Below are 19,951 nucleotides of genomic sequence, written 5' to 3' on the forward strand. Positions count from 1 at the left end.
GTTAAAATTTATAGCAAGTATCGTTGCACAAAAAATACAATGTAATATTTCCTTACCTTCTCTTCATCATCTGGCACTCTTGATATGAAATCAAGAATCTCGTTATTAGGCACTGCATGTGGATTTCTAAGTTTCTTAGTGAATTTATTAATGCCTGCAAGAGAGTCATAAAATTTAGAAACTTTTTATTGCTCTAATTTTACTCTTAAATTTAAGTACTATGAAATAAATTGAATATTTGCTTGACCAGGCTTTTATTAAAAATGCCTTTTTAGTAATTTTCAAATTGCAATAAACTATTTACAGCTTCTTTTTACTCTAATATGCACTGAACGAGTAAACAAATACATATCTGATTATTTCAAATCTTAAAAGACATACTCACCCCAGCCCATAATGAGGTAACGAACAGGAATGAAGTAAAGAACAACAGTGGCTGCCACTAATACCATAAATGCCAACCATGAGAGAAAGGGCACTGAATAATTAAAAGTGCTGGATGGAAAGACAGAAAATTTAATGTAATAAATGTTATATGTTAAAATAAAATATGTCAAATACAAATTTAATGATTTTTATTTATCATTTACAAAAACATTTATTCAATATAAACTTTAATATATTAATTTAAAAAATATAAGGAATTCATTTCATGAGCTCTTAGTTTAAGTTATTCATTTGGAATAAATGTAACCTATATTATAGCATTTTAAATTACCACTATGTGTTTAAACTTCTCTATATATTTTAACAACATAAATTTTTTTTATAAGAATTTAAAATTTACTTTTTACAACGTTCTCCAAATGATGCAACTTCTCCTAAAATATTTTGTATCATGGAAGTAGCGTCTTGCACAGCTTGCAACTTTTCTTTTAAAGATTTCTTTTCTTCCTGTAGTAATAGAAAAAGAGAGTAAAATTTAAAAATTTTGTTGTTGTTTTAGTTCATAGTTGTTCAGTTTTCTGTCTGTTATCATCTTCAGTTCGTAAACAGAACAGAAAAGTTCAATTAATAACAACAAATCAGAAAAGAATATGCTTTCTAAAATTATTTTAAAAGTTAGAAACAATTAAAGGGAAAAAATATTAACAAAAATTTGTAGATAAAAATTGAAAACAATTTGAAGTGATTTTATAAAATGATTTTGTTTTCCAAAATTATTAGTATATATATATACACACATTTTACTTCAGTTTTTTGTTTAATGAATTGAACTGTATTGATATGATAAAACTTTAAGATTAGTTGAGTTTAATAAGAAATAAATCTTTGACCACTTACCGTTTTGTCCTCCTTATCTTCATCCTCATCATCGTCTTCTAGTTCTTCTAACTATAGAAAGTAATTAGTATTTTAGAAAATGAAAATTTGTTTTAATCACTTGATTAGGTAAATTTGATGCTGATCCCCTAAATAACAAGTAGGAAAAAAGGAAAGAAAAAGCTAATATCATGTTTCCACTCGCAGGTTTAAGCTTTAAGGTGCACTTAGGCTTTCTTAAACTAGTTTAAGAAAGCCTACCGAGTATTTAATTAAATTTTCTTAACTTGTAAATGGAATCAGAATATAATATTCTTGGTCTAAAACTTAGATTTTAAAACCCAATTTATTCATTAATATTTGTTTATTAATTTGTTTATTTTGGCGTAAAGCAAACACACATTAGTTCTTAAGAACAAATAAATTACATGAAAAATTGAAATCATATGTAAAAGAAGAACATAGTTTTGTTTAATTGCAATTTTGATAACAAATTTACCTTTAAACAAACCTGATTTAGACATTTAAATTAATTTTGACCACATGTAAGCACATGTTGCACAAAGAAAATAAACATGCTATGTATTTCAAAGAAATAATATAAATAAATAATAAGTCAAGAACGATGCATCAGTATCAGTCTTTGATTAATAAATTGGACTAAACTACTTAAAAATAAAATTTATCTTACTTCATCTTCATCTCTAGTAGCTAATTGTCTTCCTGTGAGGGCATAGATCACATAATTTTTTACATAAAGAATTAACAAAGCTACAGGCAACATGTAGAATTCAAAAGTGTAAGTTATAACAAGAAATACCTACAAGAAATTAAATATACATTATTTTATCTACAACAACAACATTATTTAAACTAATATTTGAAACACAGAAAATATCACTTTAAATTAGAATTAGAAATTGATGCTTGAAAAGTGATTTTAGGTTAATCGAAATAAAACACAGATTTTTATCAGTTATACAGTTAATTTATTATGGTTATATTAATAACTGAATAATTTTGATTGTGAGTTCAAAAGCACAGTAATTGGAAACAGGTCAGATGTTAAAAAAGGAAACTATTTAATGGCCTAGTTGTACTGTAAACCAACTTCAAGTCTGGCTGATATGGCAGAATATCCTTTCCTGATGGTTTTCTCTACCTCTGACAATGAATATAAAATAATGAATTGAAAAGTGATTTTTCGTTAACTTTAACAAAGTTTCTTATAAATAGATGATAGTTATTAAACATGGATAGACTAATTTGTCTGGCATTCTTATTATTATTATAATGAAATTAACATAAATAGCACAGTTTTTACATCAAAAGGATTAATTAATTATTATTATATTTGATGTGTACATAAATACACTCGAATGAATGTAAAATAAACATTAGAAAATTGATTGTGAAACAATTATAATAAACATAAAGTAAAAAGTACAAGAATTTCCTCATAAAGAAATCCATTTAAAAAAAGAAAAAAGAAATTGGTACATAACATGTACATAAAAAAAGGAAATTTTCAATACATACTACAAAAGCTGTTATGCTGCGTAAAGTTGACTCCCATAAAAAACAACTATTAAGAAATCTAAGTAGTTCAACAACGCCATAAAGCATAGATTTTACTCTATTTACATTTTTCACAAATATCTGTAAAAATAAATAAATAAAATGGTAAATATCTTATTTACAATAAAATAAATTTTTTCAATAAAAAAATGAAAGAAAAAAACTTACAGATCTTTTGAACTTTTGTTCTTGCTGCATGTATTTTGATTCTTTGGGCGTAAAAGTGATGAAACTAGCTCTAATCTAAAATGCAAGAAATCAGCGTATTTTATCTTCATTCATCAATGCAGGAAACAGTAAAATTTTTAACTTAAAAGTTTTGAATCACGCTAATCTCAATAAAATACATCTAAACATAATTTGAATCTTGTCATTAGAGACAAGTAAAACTTTCATCATAATCTAACTTTATCTAATATTTTTTTGAAAGATATAACTATGTCACATTTACATTTAATGTATAGTGACAAATTAATTTCTAATTTTACCTAAACCTTTAATTTTTCTTTAAACGTTATTCCTTTTTTTCAATTTAGCAATTTAAATTTTAACTTTCTTGTTGACCTTTCTCATGGTCATCGCACTTCCTGTGGGGAAAGTCAGCCAACCCCTCTTTAACGCCTTTCTTTTTCTTCTTTTAATTTTAGGGGGACTAACTAACCAATCTCTTTCCGTTAAATTTCAAACTCTCCGCCTCTTTAAATTTAATTGGTCGTAGTTTTTCTGATCTACCCCAGTTAAGGAATTTTTAAGTCTTTTTAGAAACATGCTTTTTTTTTCTCGAGCCTTCGGGCAGGTTACCCTTTTTTAAATTCTCCGCGATGCGGACTTCGGTCCGTATCGAGGGATTTTTTTTACATTTTTTTTCTTAACCTTTATTTTAAATTAAATCCATAGCTGTAATTAATTTCTGTAAAATTTGAAATCAAAATTTTATACCTTTAATTTTCTTTAACATTAAAAGCCCTCTCAAATTTAAGTTTTCTCTTCATATTTATTTTAACGGTTAAATGAATCGTTCTTTTATATTTAACTTCATGCATGACACCTTTGGTTTCTTTAAATTCTCTTGTCACCCATTTCCTTTTAAAAGATATATTTTTTCTGTGCCACAAAATGTGTTGCAATCATATTGTTTGTTTGTTACGAAAAGTAGTTTTACAAAAATAAATTTTTAGTTGAACAGAGAGTTTGGTGTGATTGTTTTTTTAGCTTTACCTTTATAGCTATTAGTTATCACCTTTTTTCCTTCTGTATGTGGTGAGTAATTTTTTTTATTGTTATGGGCATGCATAAATGTGAATTTATTAGTTTTTCTTATTGGAAACATCAGCTTACTGTTTAAATCATATATATTGTTTGGATATAGCATGACTTTATCGTATTTATCATTAATCTTTAATTTTCTTAGTTCTCACCCTTATTCTAATTTTGGTGATACCAATTAATCCAATTTGTTCAAACCTCACACTTTGTGACCCTTTGAACCTATTGGGTTATTGTTATCCCACATTAGCATTGTACTACCACTTTCCTTAACGATCACATTCCCCTTAATTTAATTTGATTACCTTTTATACATTTCGGCTTTAATTTAATTATTATTATTATTTCAATCATCTAACTATTTTTAATCATGACTATATCCAAATACAAGTACTTTACCAATGATTTCAACCCATCTATCAATTTTATTACATAAATAACTTTACTTTATACACACCAAATAATGCTATTTATTTAAACTGTTACAAACTACTAATTATTTTTCAAGGTTTATAAAATTTAAGTCACTCAGTTTTAGAAAAATCTGAGTCTTTTGCATAGGGTATGATTTGAAAATATTTATTGCAAAAGTAAATAAATAAAATTAAAAAGATAAAAATAGTAATAAAAACAAATGAATTCTAATAATTTTGTTTTCCATTTTACTTCTAAAATTCATAATTAAAATAAATACAGTTTTATTTAACAGTGGAATAAAAATAAAAAAATTATAAAAGTTAAATAATAAAAATAAAATTATAAAAAGTTTTAATAGTAAAAACAGATTAAGTATTGCAATCTCCTTTCTGAGCTTTCCATTAAAATAGAATAAATCATACTTATAGTTTACATCTACAAAATAAATTATTTGCAAAAACGTCTATATTCAGATAACGCTATTTGTAAAATTTAATCGAATGATGTAACAGATAGTGATAAAACACTTTCAATTAAATGATTCTTTTTTAACTTTGCCACTTTCTCATTATTAATGCAGTAAAAATATAACCACATTTTCTAAATGATTATTGGTTTTTAAAACATATTTTTCTGTTGATATTTTTTTCTTCTTTTATTTAAAACTATTTCTTTTATTTTAAACAGATAACACAAAGCTTGACAAATTCCATTCTGTGCTTGGCATTAAAATAGAATAGATTGTATTTATACTTAGAACAAAATAAATTATGTACAAAAAGAATGTTTATTCATACTAAAATTATTGATAAAATTTTATTGAATAATGTTACAGATAGGAATAAAACGCTTTCAATTAAATGATTTTTTTCCAACTTTTTCATTATAATAAAGTAGAAATGTAATCACCAATTTTTATATAATTATTGATTTTTAAGACTTGTTTTCCTTCTATTATATACTATGTATTTTTTTAAATTTTTTCTTGCTTTCCTTCTTTTTTGTTTGGAAACAACAAGGAATACTTTACTTTGTTCTTACTTTTAATAAATTTTGTCACACAAAAGTTTGCCAAAAAATGGCATCACTATTGAACATAATTCATTAGAAACTTTTAATTATTTTTTTTAATTATTATTATCATCTTTTTTTTGTAATGTTAAAACGCAAGAATTTCTTCACCTTTATTTTCTATTAAGTGCATTATATATATATGTTACCGTTAAAGTATATAATGCAGTTATTTCATAGAATACCTAGTTATTCCATGAAATAACTGATCATGTCCGTTAAAGTGTATAATATGTTATTAATTTGACACTTTAACTACCTAGTTATTCTATGAAATAATTAGGTATTTTATAAATTAACTAATGAGAGACAGTTAAAGTGTAAAATAAACAATTTATCTAAAATGAAATAACTAGGTAATCTATAAATAAACTAATGATAGACAATTAAAATGAAAAAGAAGCAATGTATCTAATTTATGTAGCGTATAAATGGTATTTATGAAAACGTGCCATAATTTGTTACAACAAGGATTACTAAAATGACACTTGGAATTACAAAGAACATTATTTCTAAAACAAAAAAATTTTTTTGTTGACACACTGGGTTTTACACGAACATTTTTTAAAACCCTGACCAGTACCTAAACTTTGAGCTGTAGCAACTGACCAAAGCGATATTTCTACATCCGGTACTTCTTCGATTTTAACAAATTTTTGTTCGCAGACACTGAACTGGGATCGGGAATATAATTGTTTTATGCGGCCGTTTCTTGTGCCCAACTGGAAAAATCCTTCTTCGGTTATTTTCATGATGATAGCTAAAATAAATTTGGCATCACCTTTTCCTCTGTCAACTTCAGGCACTGGGATAGGGACGGTAAACCCCACAGAGGCTTCAGAATGAGATTTATCCGACATTAATTTAATCTTTTTCACTTGAATTTCTAAACACTTTTTAGACTTTTCTCTTTCTCTTTGAACATTAATTTCATTAAAACACAATTTTCAGATTTTCTGCTTAACTTCATCTTCTGAAACATAATCTTCCGCACATGATATTTGGACAGGCTCCATACATTTGAAGCAAACTATATCTTCACTGCATTCTTTTAATCAGACAACACATGCTTTCGTATGGGATTGTTTAATAATGTCTGTTCTATTACTTTTTCAACTACTTGTTCAACTACAGATATATGATGTAGATTATTTTACACTTTAACGGGCTGCAGATCGTTATTCTATGAAATAACTAGTTAAACCATGAAATACAAGAGAGTTTTACACTTTAACGGACACGATCAGTTATTTCATGGAAAAAGTAGGTATTCTATAAAATAACGGATTTCATACTTTAACGGTAACACACACACACACATATATATATATATATTCATTCTGTTTTTGCAGTTATCACACTTAATATATAAGTATAATGGATAGATATAATAGGTTAATACTTACTGGGTTATAAAATGCATATATTTCTAAGAGTATTTGGCCTTTTGCTCTGGTTCTCAATTTTTTATCTTTCAAAACATACCACTTCTTTTCACCATTTCTTATCTAAAAAAATTTATAACATTATGTTAAATGGAAATTAACCAATAATAATTGAATGAAGAAAAAACTATCTTTACACATTATGCATATGTAAGATAATCATGCACAATTTTTAAACTTAATAATTTTCCATATTTAACTTTATATATAAATCTTTTTAATATGTTTTTCATCATATTTGCTTGTATTATTTAAATGAATAAAAAAATTAGCATCAACAAACAAATGATATGTTTTATCTTATATACCAAATAAAGAAAATAAATTAAAACCATTTAAGTGAAAAACTAATTAAAATTGGCACTGTAAAATAAAATAATCAAATTGACTTAATGTATTAAGTTTTCACTGGTAATTAAGAAGTACACTTTAGTATGTACAATTTAACTAAATACTGGATCACCAAAACATGTTCAGTGCAAAACATGTGCAATGCAAATTTGTTTTTCTTCAATTCTAAATCTATGTGGCAAGAAAATTTCTACCTGTGTCAAAGTTTTGATCTTAGCATGTTTTAAACAAAGAAATGTACTAGTAGTAAAAAAAAAAATCAGAAAAAGTATGTTATAAACAAAATTTGCTCTTTTTCTAAAAAAAATTATGCATTTTATTAAAAATTGCTATTACTTTTAGCCAATAAAGTATACAAAATAAGTGAAGGTGTATAATTTAATAGACTTTTAAAACATTTTGACTAATTCATATTTTTTGGCTAAAATAATCAATTTTTAATAATAGTTACAAAAAAATACATGATAATATAATAAATACTTTAGAGGGTACAGTTAACACTATAAAATATAGAGTTAACCCAGCCATTATATTTTCTATGTATATACTTAAAGTATCACATATATAAAATTCAATACATTTAACAAACCCTGATTTGTTATTAAAAAACTACCATTTTTAAAAGTCTACACATGAAATTGTAGCAAGGAAAAAGATTATTTGTTTACCTAAAATATGTCGTTTTGAATAATAAATTAGGTTTCATTAAATGTATTGTTTTTATGTAAACTATTTAAATTGTTAACCACCATAAGTGTATAAATTTCTCCTTTTTACACAAATATAACTTGAAGTTTTCATCGTTTAAAAGTATGGTAAGCAATGCATTTATTTGTTAAAAGATTGAAAATATAGTTAGAAACAATAGCAAGGCTGAAGACACTATTTAAAAAAAAAATTAATTTTAGAAGGCATTGCAACTTAAAAAATAGTTTGGGGTAAAAAACCTTGATAAGCTTATAAATGTTTATTTTTATTATTTTATCATATAATTATTAAAAACCTTTTGCTACATCACCATTTATTCATGCGTGAAATTAAAGACAATCTTTCATAAAAATTAAGATCACAAGTTTTATTAATTTTTTTTAACAATAGCATTAACTAATTATTTAAGAATTACTTGGCTTTAAAATATAAAGCAAACATGGGAAAAATAATCATTAGCATGAAAAGTTACCTTTAATAGAGGGATATCTACTTTTCCAAGAAACTCACACCTTTTATCACGATCCTCATCATACACAGTTACTTCTAATACTGAGTGAATATCTGTTACTTGGCTAAAAACATAACACAAAAATACATAAATTATCAATATAGCTTATCAATATTATTCCATCTTATTAATTTTTACAACAGTAACTACATTACAATATTATCTTTCTCTTCTAAAGATAAAATATTACAATCTTCATTAATGCATATTATTTTTTAATTCAAGAAAAAGGTTGCGATAAAGAACAAGAACATATTGAAATAAAAAAAGAAAGAAAAAAAAAATTTTTTTTGAGAGAATAATTTTCAGAAAATTTTTATACAAAGGAATTGTTTTTTTCAAAAATACAAATAAGCACAAAATTACGAAGAAAACAATACTTAATACAAGTTGCGTCAGCAAATTGAACAAATTTAAAAATGTTGTCAAGAGTGAATGATTAGCTTTAATTATTTTAAATATATAAGAGCAGACAACAAACACAAAACAAGCGCCAGCTAAAGAAAAAAAAAGCTGTTTCTTAATTTCCCGATTTGCTACCTCACCATGTATATTGTGTGCATAAATTCAATATATTTTACATGCTTAATATATTAGAATAAAAATTTTAATTTTAAAATAACAATTAATGACAGCCATTTGTATTCATTTATTAAGTATTATGAATCATACTCATTCACTATATGAATCACATTATGAATAAAGCACTTACAATGTAAATATTTTGTTCCACTCAGGGGTAAGAGTTTTGTACTCAGTATGTGTTTGAAGCCTGGCATTAACAAGCTCTACTACACAAAAAGGATCACTTTTTCCACACAAATCTGCAGCTGCCAGCCCTTGTGCTTTGAACACTGTAAGAATATATATATGTTTTATAATAATTTTCATGATAATAACAGTGAAAAGTTTTCAAAGAAGAAATTGCATAGATATACCTTTTACTATAAGATGTCCAATGTCATAGGGCTCTTTAAATGTTTTTAACAAGCTCTAAAATAAAATAAAAAAATCTTAATTATAATTGCAGAAAAAAGAACAATTTGTTTTACTTTATACAAGATCTTCCACTTTTCATCATATATTTTTTTAATCTTTGACATTAATGAAAAAATAATTAACACATTATTAGTTAACATGAGGAGAAATTAACTTATTACGATCTATAAAACTGTTAGTAAGATAATTGTTAAACGATATAATGGCAAATCTAAATGGAACTATCAATTGCCAGTTAAAACTAAAAAGTGTTTGTTTCTCATTGCATCAAACAAATAAATTAATTTTGGTGGTTTACGTTCTACTTTTACTATGATTGATTTGCTAATAATTATCATAACTTATTTAAAAGGATACTGAGAACACTTTATTGAAGTACAGTTAGACAGCGTTTGTCTGGATGCCGATTAATCGAGATAATGAAGAATTCATCTGACTGAACAAGGACCATGCCTTTTTGTCATACATAGTACATTTTATCATAATTATAGATCAGATTAGCAGGTTTTAAATTATGAGGGATTGGTAACAGCAAAAGATATTCTCAGTACCAAGGACTGGCCTTAGGCTAGTGCCAACTAACCTTTCATTACTACAGGGCTTCAAATTTCAGTGGAAGTTTGAAAAAATTTTGAAAAATTGTAAAAAATGTGGAATTGTGTTTTTTGAGCTGTAGAAAACTAAGAAATTTTTTTTAGAAATGATAAATAAATAAAAATTAGAGCCTCACTTAGGCTATTCTAGCCCTGGAAATGAAATTAAGTAAAAAAAAAAAAAATATTTAAAACCTCAAATTTTTTTATGGAAAAAAAAAATATATATATATATTAATAGCGTGTGGTCCCCGTTGTTAAAGCATTGCATTCATATAATCTCATTCTCTTTATTTTGTTCTTCTTCCACATAAAAAACTCAGAAAAATCTTAATGCAAAATAAATAAATATTAAAAACAATATGAAATGATCTTATGATATGATCTTACAATATAGCCATCTTGATCTTCATGTGAACTTAAATTTACAATAAAATATAAAAATGTTAGTAATTTACAACATTGCTTTTGTACACACCTACAGTTTAAAAACTATGAGTATGAAAAGTAAAAGCAACTATGTCATGGAGCGAGGTAAAATAAGTACAAAGGGGCCTCAGGTAAAGCCGTCCTTGTCACTATTATTAGTAAAGTTTCACTCTATACTCACATATTGGTTAACAAAATTCCTCTGTGTGCTCGCATCGAAAGCATAAGATGAAAGATCAGAAATTGTCTCTGAGCCCATTGTGCCAGATATAGTGATTAGAAAGAATAGAGAGCCAGCCCCATCCTCTAAATCTTTCCACACCGAGTGGGTCTTCTCCTCCTCAAACCCGCTCAAGTCTATTGTGCATCTGTCAAGAACATTAATAATAAATAGTTAGATAAAACTTTACACTATAAAACATCAAAATTGTTTTTGATATGGTCATTTAACCATCTTCATATGAAGTTTTAACTCTTAATGCAAACAATGATTTAATAGACTATTTCAAATTATCCATTTTGCATTTTCAATTCCAATAAATAGGCAATAGGTTACAAAATTTGCATTTAAATTCAGTAGCAGTATGATACATTAGTGTGCATTTGATGAACCTTATATATCTCTCATAGGCTGCAATAACGGCACAACTTAAAAAACGCGAGTTCTACACTAAGACCAGGTATAAATATGAAAATACACATTCTTTTCAGCAGCAATACTAGCACAACTCATAATTTAACTTGAACGTAATCTTCGTTTAAGCAAACTAAAGCACTTTCCTTAGCAATGAAAACTTTAAACCCACTTATCTCAAAGCATGATTTTTTGAGTTGTGTGCCGCTATTGCAGCCCATGAGCGATACATATATATAGATAGATAAAAGGTTCATCAAATGCACACTAATGTATCATACTGTTACCGAATTTAAATGCAATTTTGTAACCTATTGCTTTTTTAATTGCTAGTTTGTTTGTTTTTTAAGTTGGTGTTTTTCATTTGGATTCACAAATAAAGAACTGAATAGCAATTTTTGTTACATAAAACAACATTTTCTAAACAAAATTTTTACACGAATATTATATTAAAATATAAAGGAACGAAAAAACAAAACAAAATACACTTGTTTATTTTTTGCTGATGGATGGAAAAACATATCTAATAATTGTTTATCGAATTTTCATTGAAGCAATTAGTTACAGACTTATTGCAAAAATAAAAATATCATTGAAGAGATAAATGGTTTAAATACTCTTTTGACTAGTTTATTGGAAACATATTTCTAGAGAATGAATATGAATAGAGAAAATTAGTATGTTTATTCAGATAAAATATGCGTTTTCTTATCTAAATAGTTATAGTACTCATTAACTGGTTACATAAAGTATTTCTTTAAAACCATAAAAATTGCAACAATTTCTATCATTATAACAAGTACTATAAGTACATTGTTGCATGTTTTTAGGTAAATTTTTTTTGAATTGTAGATATATCATGAGACTTGATATTACTTTTAATCAAATTCAATATATGCGTTAGTAATATAATGTAAAATATAATGCGTTAGTAAAGACAATAAAATTATAAATTTATTACCATTCTCGTTCCGAAATTTTTTTTTAAGAGATAAGCATTTGGCTGAAGTTAAATATTTTAGGAATGATAAAATATAATTTTTAAATAATCAAGTTTTATATCATTATAATTTTAATATTTCTTCGCACTGAAGAAAAAAAATTAAGACTTTTCTTAAAAATTTTACATTTGACACCCTAGAATAATTTATAGTTCCATTACATAAAATGAAATTTAAAATATGGATAAAAAATTTACTTGTTAGTGCCTTCGTTTTGCATTAAAATTAATTGGCTTTCTCCCTCTCAAATGATTACACTCCTCTTTTCAAAGGCACCTATTCAGAGGCACCTAACATAACCTCTAATTGAGGAGTATGTCCTGTGAACCCAAATGTTTCTCTATGTCACTGAACTAAGAATCAAATATTACCATAAAAAATTTCCACATCTAGAAAATATCTTTTTTGAAAAGGTCATAAGTTGGTAGACACCAGAAGAAATAAATTAATTAATAAAAAACTTGTTTACCTTAAATGCAGAAAATAATAAGATGCAAAGTGAAAATGCAGAAAATAATAAGATGCAAAGTGAAAATGCATAAAATACTGGCTTGCTAAGTTTTTAAAATTAAACCAGCAGTTCTTCAGTGTTTAATTTACTTTCCCAATCACAAAATGTTAAATGAAGCAAGTTAAAATGGTAAGAAAGCAATAAGGAAGTTAGGTGCTAATAAAAATTCTCTTAAAAACATTAAGCTGAGCCATAAACAATAATTATTGAGTATCATTTTTAGTACTTGCAAAGTCTAATCAGAAACTCGATTGAAATTGAAATAAATGATTTTTTTTCATGATTTTGCTGCACAAAACACTCAATAATAGCAACATTAAAACATAACTGACATTTTTTGACATTTTTAGTTTTGACAGTTTGTTTATAAATTATGTTTCACATAAAATACTAAGATATAAACTTAATTTCAGGTGTTTATTCAAAGAATGCCAATAGACATTTTTTTAAAAATATTTTGAAAAACACACATTTTTATATCTAAGTTAGCAAGTCTTCATTTTTGAAGTTGCTAAAAGCCTTTATTATTTGATAAAATTTTTTGTTATGGATTTTTAAACATAAATTCTCGTATCTTCTTTAGTGGAAAAAGTTAGATTGATACTTAAAAAACATTCCATATTCAAGTTTAGAAAAAATATTATTGGTTGAAAATATAAAAAAATTAATTTTGTCAAGTTAAGAAGGCTTTTTTTCTATGATGAAAGTTTTTTCAAAACAGATTTCTATTTTATTTACATCTATTTTTAAGCTGGTTCTTTTCTTTATCCTCTGAAATGAATATTAAACATGCTTTTCCAGTAAGATTTTTAATGGTCTACACAGAGTTTTAGAGTTAAATGTATCACATCATGTTGTTTGCTGAAAACTGCCAAATGGAAATTGTCTCTATTACATCCTCATTTTAAAAAAAGTTTTATTGTATTAGAAAATAGTATATTAATTAGTAACAATAAGTTCTTATAAAGTGAAAAAATAACATGGATAAAATTAAAGGATTTGGAGAAATGCAGTGATAAGCCACACTTTTTCCAAAGACAAAATTTTTACATCAATCCCTTTTTTAGTATTTTTTTCAGATAATCACTCTACAAGTTTCTAGAATTTCCTCTATATAACAGCTTAATACACAAAAAAAAATTTTTTTTACTGCATAGAATTTATTATATTGGAACAAGCTTTTCAATTATGTATTGTAAAATAAAGTTCACTTTACCTTCCCATGAAATCATCTTTTCCATGGAAATCTTTGTCATAAACTGATATTTCTAATATTTTTGGCTGATCTGAATACATATGAAGGTTGAATTGTTCTAGCCATTGGGGATTCAATGTTTTAAACATAACCTAACAAAAAGAAGAAAAAGTTTAGGTTTCAAGTTTTAATGAAAACACTTGAGGTAAATAATTCACATAACTTAATGACTACGCTGCCACAATTTGTAATCAGGGATTTAAACATAGCAAAACAATGGCTAAAGCTATTATATTTAGACATCTAAAATATGTAAGAAAAACTAGCAACGTCAGTATTTTAACACATTAATACATGATCAATTAGTAATCTATTTAATCATATCATTTTAATAAATAGGTTTTTGCAGTGAGTAAACCATAAAATTCATTAAGGAGATCAAGATTTATATTATAAAAAATTCTATTCAGAATAATGAAAATAAGATACTTAAGGGGGAAAATAATTTTTCGTGAAAATTTTTTGTTACCAGTATTTCGATATTTAACTAATGAGTTTAACTTTAATTCCAATAGGAATTCAAGGAATTTTAATTGAACATAAAATTTTTTTGAAGACTTCTTTTCTTTAATTATAATAAAAATTTGAGTCATACATTCTAAAAGGTAATTTTAAAACCATGAAGTTATATTCTAGCACAGATATATTTTATAATATATTATTTGCTGGTTTTTTTTAATAAAATTATTACAATGGTAATTTTTATAGCAATTCAATTATTATTAAAGTGGGTAGCTTTAAGAACCTCTGTAAAAATCAAATTATATTTTTAGCAGTTGAGAAAAAAATCAATCTTTTAATTAACATATTGCAACGTTATTGAATTAATATGATATAATTTTCTAACCTTTTAAAAATCAGTTGCTTTGCAAATAGAATTAAATTTATGAACACACACACATATATATAACATCTGTTTTTTAATAAAATATGACAAAGCTAACGAAAAACTTAACGAAATCAATTGCACTACAATTGTATTACAAAGAATATAGTTCTGGAGTGCACATGAATAAAAATGAAATCGACAAGGAATTAAAGAGTCAAAAAATTTGTTTTTGTATTAATACAGATTTTTATGTTCTTAGCTTATGTTATTTAGTTTTAGAATCTCTCAGTTGTGGAACTGGAAACAACTAATAAGTACAGTTCCTCGAATAAAAAAAAAATGCATTTATCTATAAATTTATTATAAATAAACATAGCTCATTACTAATATTGCAAGACAAAAACTATTTAGTAGTAGCTTAAAGATAACAAGAACAGAAATTTTAAATACCTTATAATAACTCAACTTATAAAATCATAAGAAAAATCATGTGATATGTTAAAGCAAACTATAAATGAAACTGTAAAAAGATTTAATGAAATAAGCCTACCTTAGATTTATATCGTTCTGTTCCTAAGTTAAATTTTACATATGGGTCACTTGTTCCATTTTCATCCATAGCTAAAAGGTTTTTGCCCTCTACTAAAACAATAGTAATAACAGAGTCCCACATTTGAGTCTTTTGGCGCTTGACAGCAGGACTTGCAGATGGTGTATTGAAACCCAAACGCAAAAATGTTCCTTTGTTAAAAAACTGAAAAATATTTAGTTATTAGAAAATGAATGAAGCAAACAAAATGATTCTTTTATTTTTTTTATTTTTATCTATATGCATATAATAATGCCATTCCTGTATTTAATGACTTAACACAAAAACAATATTCCAGTCAGGTTGTTTTCCAAGTGAAGAAACTGCTTCCTTCATGTTATTTTACAAAATGAAAGTAACTAGTATTAATAGAGTGAAATAGTTTTTCTAACATTTAAAAAAAAATCAAATAATGGAAATAATTTTAATCAACAATTAAAAGTTTAGTAAAAAACAATAAACAAGATAAATTTTTTTTTTTAAAGATAAAAATGCCTTTGTGTTAGAAAATCTACTTTTCATTTTTATTCAACTTACTTTTATTTTATTTTTAACAAGCATAACCAACTTATTTTCATTTTTAATCAACTTTATTTATTTTATTTTTCAACTTATTTTATTTTTATCAGTTTTAGATTCTTCTTATTATTTTTCCTCTTTTCTATAAGTAAATAGCTATTTAGAATCTTATTGCAGATGGAAAAAAAAAACATGTTTTTTTTTAATTGATTTTTTGAACAAAGTAAAAAAAGTGAAAAAAATAAGCTCTTTTTTGACAAAATAAGAAATTTATTATAAGTATTATATTTATTATATATAATTATAAGAAATTTCTAAATTAATCTATACTTTTTTTTTATTACAAATTTCAGATTAATTTTTTCAAATATATTATTTTTAACATTAAAATAATGCTGTTAAAATTAATAATTTTGATTGAAAAACCTGTGTTTGCATATTTTTTTGGTATCAATCTTCAGTAGCACATTTCAACGTATTTGGATGTAGACAATAATTTGTCACATTTTTATAATGGCATTTTGTAAATCGAAGTTAAACCATTATTACCTGTTCTTTTTCATCCTGAGTCTTAGGAACAAGCGTCAAAGTTAAAAATATTTGGCCCCATGACGGACTAGTAACATCAGGTTTTCCAGATTCCGTCAGGGTGACAGCTATATCTGTAGGCCTGAATTAAATATTAATATAAATATATTAAAGGAACAAGGGAATCAATAGTTATAAAAATTAAAACCAATTATCAAAAGCCAGAAAAATATTTGAAAATTGTTATAAATGAAACCTATTAATTAATTAATAACTAAAAGTAAGAATTAATCTTTAAATGTCCTATAAATTTATATAAACTAAAACTCATAATCTCGAAAAATGAAAGTCAATTCTTTGAGTCTTTGTTTAATGTTAAGTAGGAATGTAATACCACACAACAGCTACAAGTTTTTAAATGGTATCAAAACTGCAAAAAATAAATAAATACAAAAATATATAAATAAAAAAAAATATATATAAAATGCTTATGCTTCAAATTATTGGCAAAAATAAATGAATCAATACATTAACATTGTGTACAAACATTTATAAAAGACTTCAAAGCTATAATTTAAACAAGATGAAAAGATTTCCAAATTGTTTCAGTTGCGTATTCTTTAGAGTAAGCAAAATTGTTACAGTTGCATATTCTTTAGAGTATGCAAAATTGTTTCAGCTGCACATAAGTAATGTGTCGTTCGGGTCTGAAAGGAAATAAAGAATGTTATATATTCTATATAACATGCCAATACAATATAAAGAGCTTGTCAATTGAAATCTAGCGAATTAAAAAATATTTTTACAACTCAGTATTTTTTTTAGTTCACAAGGCAGCCATAATTTTTTAGCATTTAATTAAATAATAATTAATTAAATAATTTAATTAGCATTTACAAATAAAATAGAAGATCAAACTGAATTATAACTTGAAATTTTACAATAATCCATAAATTATATATTTTCCCACAGAACTATGCAGGACTGGATTACCCGTTGGGCCAGACTAGGCCATGGCCTGGGGCCCCCTTAAAATGGATTTTTTGAAAATAAATTTTAAAAAATGAAGAAAAACAATGATTTTTCAAATTTTTTAAAAATGTTATGATTATTTTTCAGTTCTAATTTAATAAAATAAAGTAAAATTTAATTTATTATTATTTATTTTGATTTTAAATATGCTTTCTTAAATGAAAAGATAGATAAATACTTCTATATTTGAATAAATAAAAAATAGACGAAAAAAATATTTAATCTAAGGGCCCCAAAAATTTGAATGGCCTATTGCCCCACGTACGCTTAATCTGGCCTTGGAACTATGAATAACAAATAATTTAATCCAAAGTATATTATTTAAAGTAAGGATTTTATTTTGTAATTTGGTAATTACCTGCTAATTTCTAGGTTTGTAAGGTCAATTTGTGCAGCTCCCATGTAATCATCTTGGAAAGCAAAATCATAATCATAAACCCTAAGGTGTAGAGGCTCAAATACATCTTCAACAGGTATTGTAAAAAATTCATCCCAATAGGGTTCAAGAGTCCTATTAACAGTACGACTTTTATACAACTGTTTACCACTAATTTTGAATTTAACATATGGATCACTAGTACCTGCAATGAAAAAGAAAAAAAAAATCAATAAATACATGAATTACAGATTTTTCAAAACACATTAATTATTAATAATTATAATGAAAACAATTTTATAAAATAACATGCAATTCAACATTCAGAATATTTAAAAAATTACTTTTACATTAGTTGATTGTTAAAATTACATAATAAATTCCTTTTAAATTTAACATATTATTTCTTTCTTAATTAAAGAAACTTTTATTAGTTTTAATGTATGATAGAGATATTTATTCCTATGAAATTTTAAGATACAAGACTCAAGGCATTAATTATTGTAATGGAATTTGAGGTAAAGGAAGTATGCATGAAAACCAAATAAGGTTGGTTGGTGTCGTGTAAAGGACAGAAAATAATTTTAAATGTGATCAAAGGTCCTATATGCAACATCTGCAATTTGAAGGCAATTTTTTTCATTTAAGTCTGCCCACGAATTGTCACTTATTTGCTGCAATTGCGCCAGTATAGCGGGACAGTTGAAAAGATGTATGGGGGTTAGTTCTAAGCAAACAGGGTTTTAACACCATTTCAAAACCAATTTTTTTTTCTGTCCAATGTTATATTAAATGACTAATTTGAAATATTCACTAACAATGGGAGTAGATATTTTGTTTCGATAGCACAAGAATACTTGGGGTTCATTTCCCCAAAGAAAAAAAAATTCTGAGAACAATTGGGTCTATGGAATCGCTAACAGGATTCCAATCAATCATTATTATAGAATGGTCATTGCAATGTCAAAAAACAGTATAGATTGTATTAATATTTTGACTCAATTTTAAAGAAGCAGATTAAGTGAATTAATTAAAATACAATTAATTAAAATAGAAATACTGTTACAATGTTTAACTTGAATTTTTGCAAAATGTCTTACCATTAGCATCTCTGGCTTGAAGGTCTTTACCAAATCTAAGATGAACTTCTAACAAATAAAATGCATGCTGACGCAGGGTTAAATGCTTTTGCTTAATTAAGCCTTCATCCTGTTAAAGAATAAAATGGGATAATGTAATTTAAATTAATATGTAGATCAATAACATGAGAAATAAAAAAAACAGACATGATACTATTATAGACAGGCATGAGACACTATTCCTCATGACACTATTGTAGACAGATTCTTCTTTCTACAAAATGGTATTAAATATTAAAATATAAGGAGAAAATTGAAATAAAGTAATTAATCCTCTGAGCATTAGTACCAGCTTTTACCAAATCTTACTTGTTGTCTATCACTACACCAAAAAACTATTTTTCTTCATGTTATTCTATGGGAAAATCGTGCAGGAAAATTATGGAGCATTTTTGACTAGGTGCTGAACCCTTGTTGATGTTTAATTTATCCCAAGAAATTTGCTGAGCAAGGCGATTTTTATTCAATATTACTAGTTTAGTTTGTATTATAAATACTTAAAAATAGACAAATCAGTAAAAGTACTTAAAATTCGTGTGTGTGATTATGAATTTTAAATAAAAACTATAAATGGATAAACAGATGGGCACTAAATACATGATTCCAATCAGTCAATTTGACTGATCAGATAATATAAACATGGTAAAGCAAAGAGAATCCACTTATATGTGCAAGGAATATTAAAAAATATCTGAAAAGAACATTTATCATATAAAAATGCATAACACCCACTATATTTCTTAATCTTATCCATAAAATTTCAGTTGGACAAAGCATAGTAAACGTGATAACTCAATTTACTTTTAAAATATAGATGTACTCATACTTTGAAAATCAGAAACAAAAATCTCAGTAAATGTGACACTATTAAATCTATTATTACTAAATTTCAAGATTGGTGTAAAGT

At 25.5% G+C, this 19,951-nt stretch overlaps 1 protein-coding gene across 6 annotated transcripts in view; it reads right to left on the bottom strand.

Annotated features, from left to right (window-relative positions):
* The window catches only part of Mctp (multiple C2 domain and transmembrane region protein), a 227,300-nt gene that overhangs the window by 3,566 nt on the left and 203,783 nt on the right, over nucleotides 1–19,951 (bottom strand). For all 6 annotated transcript variants that reach the window (XM_087157608.1, XM_043038837.3, XM_071177743.2 and 3 more), the window contains 17 exons: nucleotides 19,006–19,114; nucleotides 17,888–18,110; nucleotides 16,519–16,639; nucleotides 15,412–15,615; nucleotides 13,994–14,124; nucleotides 10,813–10,999; nucleotides 9,549–9,603; nucleotides 9,323–9,464; nucleotides 8,572–8,674; nucleotides 7,002–7,103; nucleotides 3,010–3,084; nucleotides 2,803–2,922; nucleotides 1,955–2,083; nucleotides 1,285–1,335; nucleotides 788–894; nucleotides 386–495; nucleotides 57–154 (listed from right to left, as the gene is read on the bottom strand). In XM_087157608.1, the coding sequence (XP_087013734.1) occupies nucleotides 57–154; nucleotides 386–495; nucleotides 788–894; nucleotides 1,285–1,335; nucleotides 1,955–2,083; nucleotides 2,803–2,922; nucleotides 3,010–3,084; nucleotides 7,002–7,103; nucleotides 8,572–8,674; nucleotides 9,323–9,464; nucleotides 9,549–9,603; nucleotides 10,813–10,999; nucleotides 13,994–14,124; nucleotides 15,412–15,615; nucleotides 16,519–16,639; nucleotides 17,888–18,110; nucleotides 19,006–19,114 (2,067 nt within the window). The remainder of the gene's footprint in view (nucleotides 1–56; nucleotides 155–385; nucleotides 496–787; nucleotides 895–1,284; nucleotides 1,336–1,954; nucleotides 2,084–2,802; nucleotides 2,923–3,009; nucleotides 3,085–7,001; nucleotides 7,104–8,571; nucleotides 8,675–9,322; nucleotides 9,465–9,548; nucleotides 9,604–10,812; nucleotides 11,000–13,993; nucleotides 14,125–15,411; nucleotides 15,616–16,518; nucleotides 16,640–17,887; nucleotides 18,111–19,005; nucleotides 19,115–19,951) is intronic.

This window comes from Parasteatoda tepidariorum, chromosome 2 (assembly GCF_982258835.1).
Source record: "Parasteatoda tepidariorum strain Cologne lab strain chromosome 2, Ptep-v5.0, whole genome shotgun sequence".
Classification (NCBI taxonomy): Eukaryota; Metazoa; Arthropoda; class Arachnida; order Araneae; family Theridiidae; genus Parasteatoda; species Parasteatoda tepidariorum.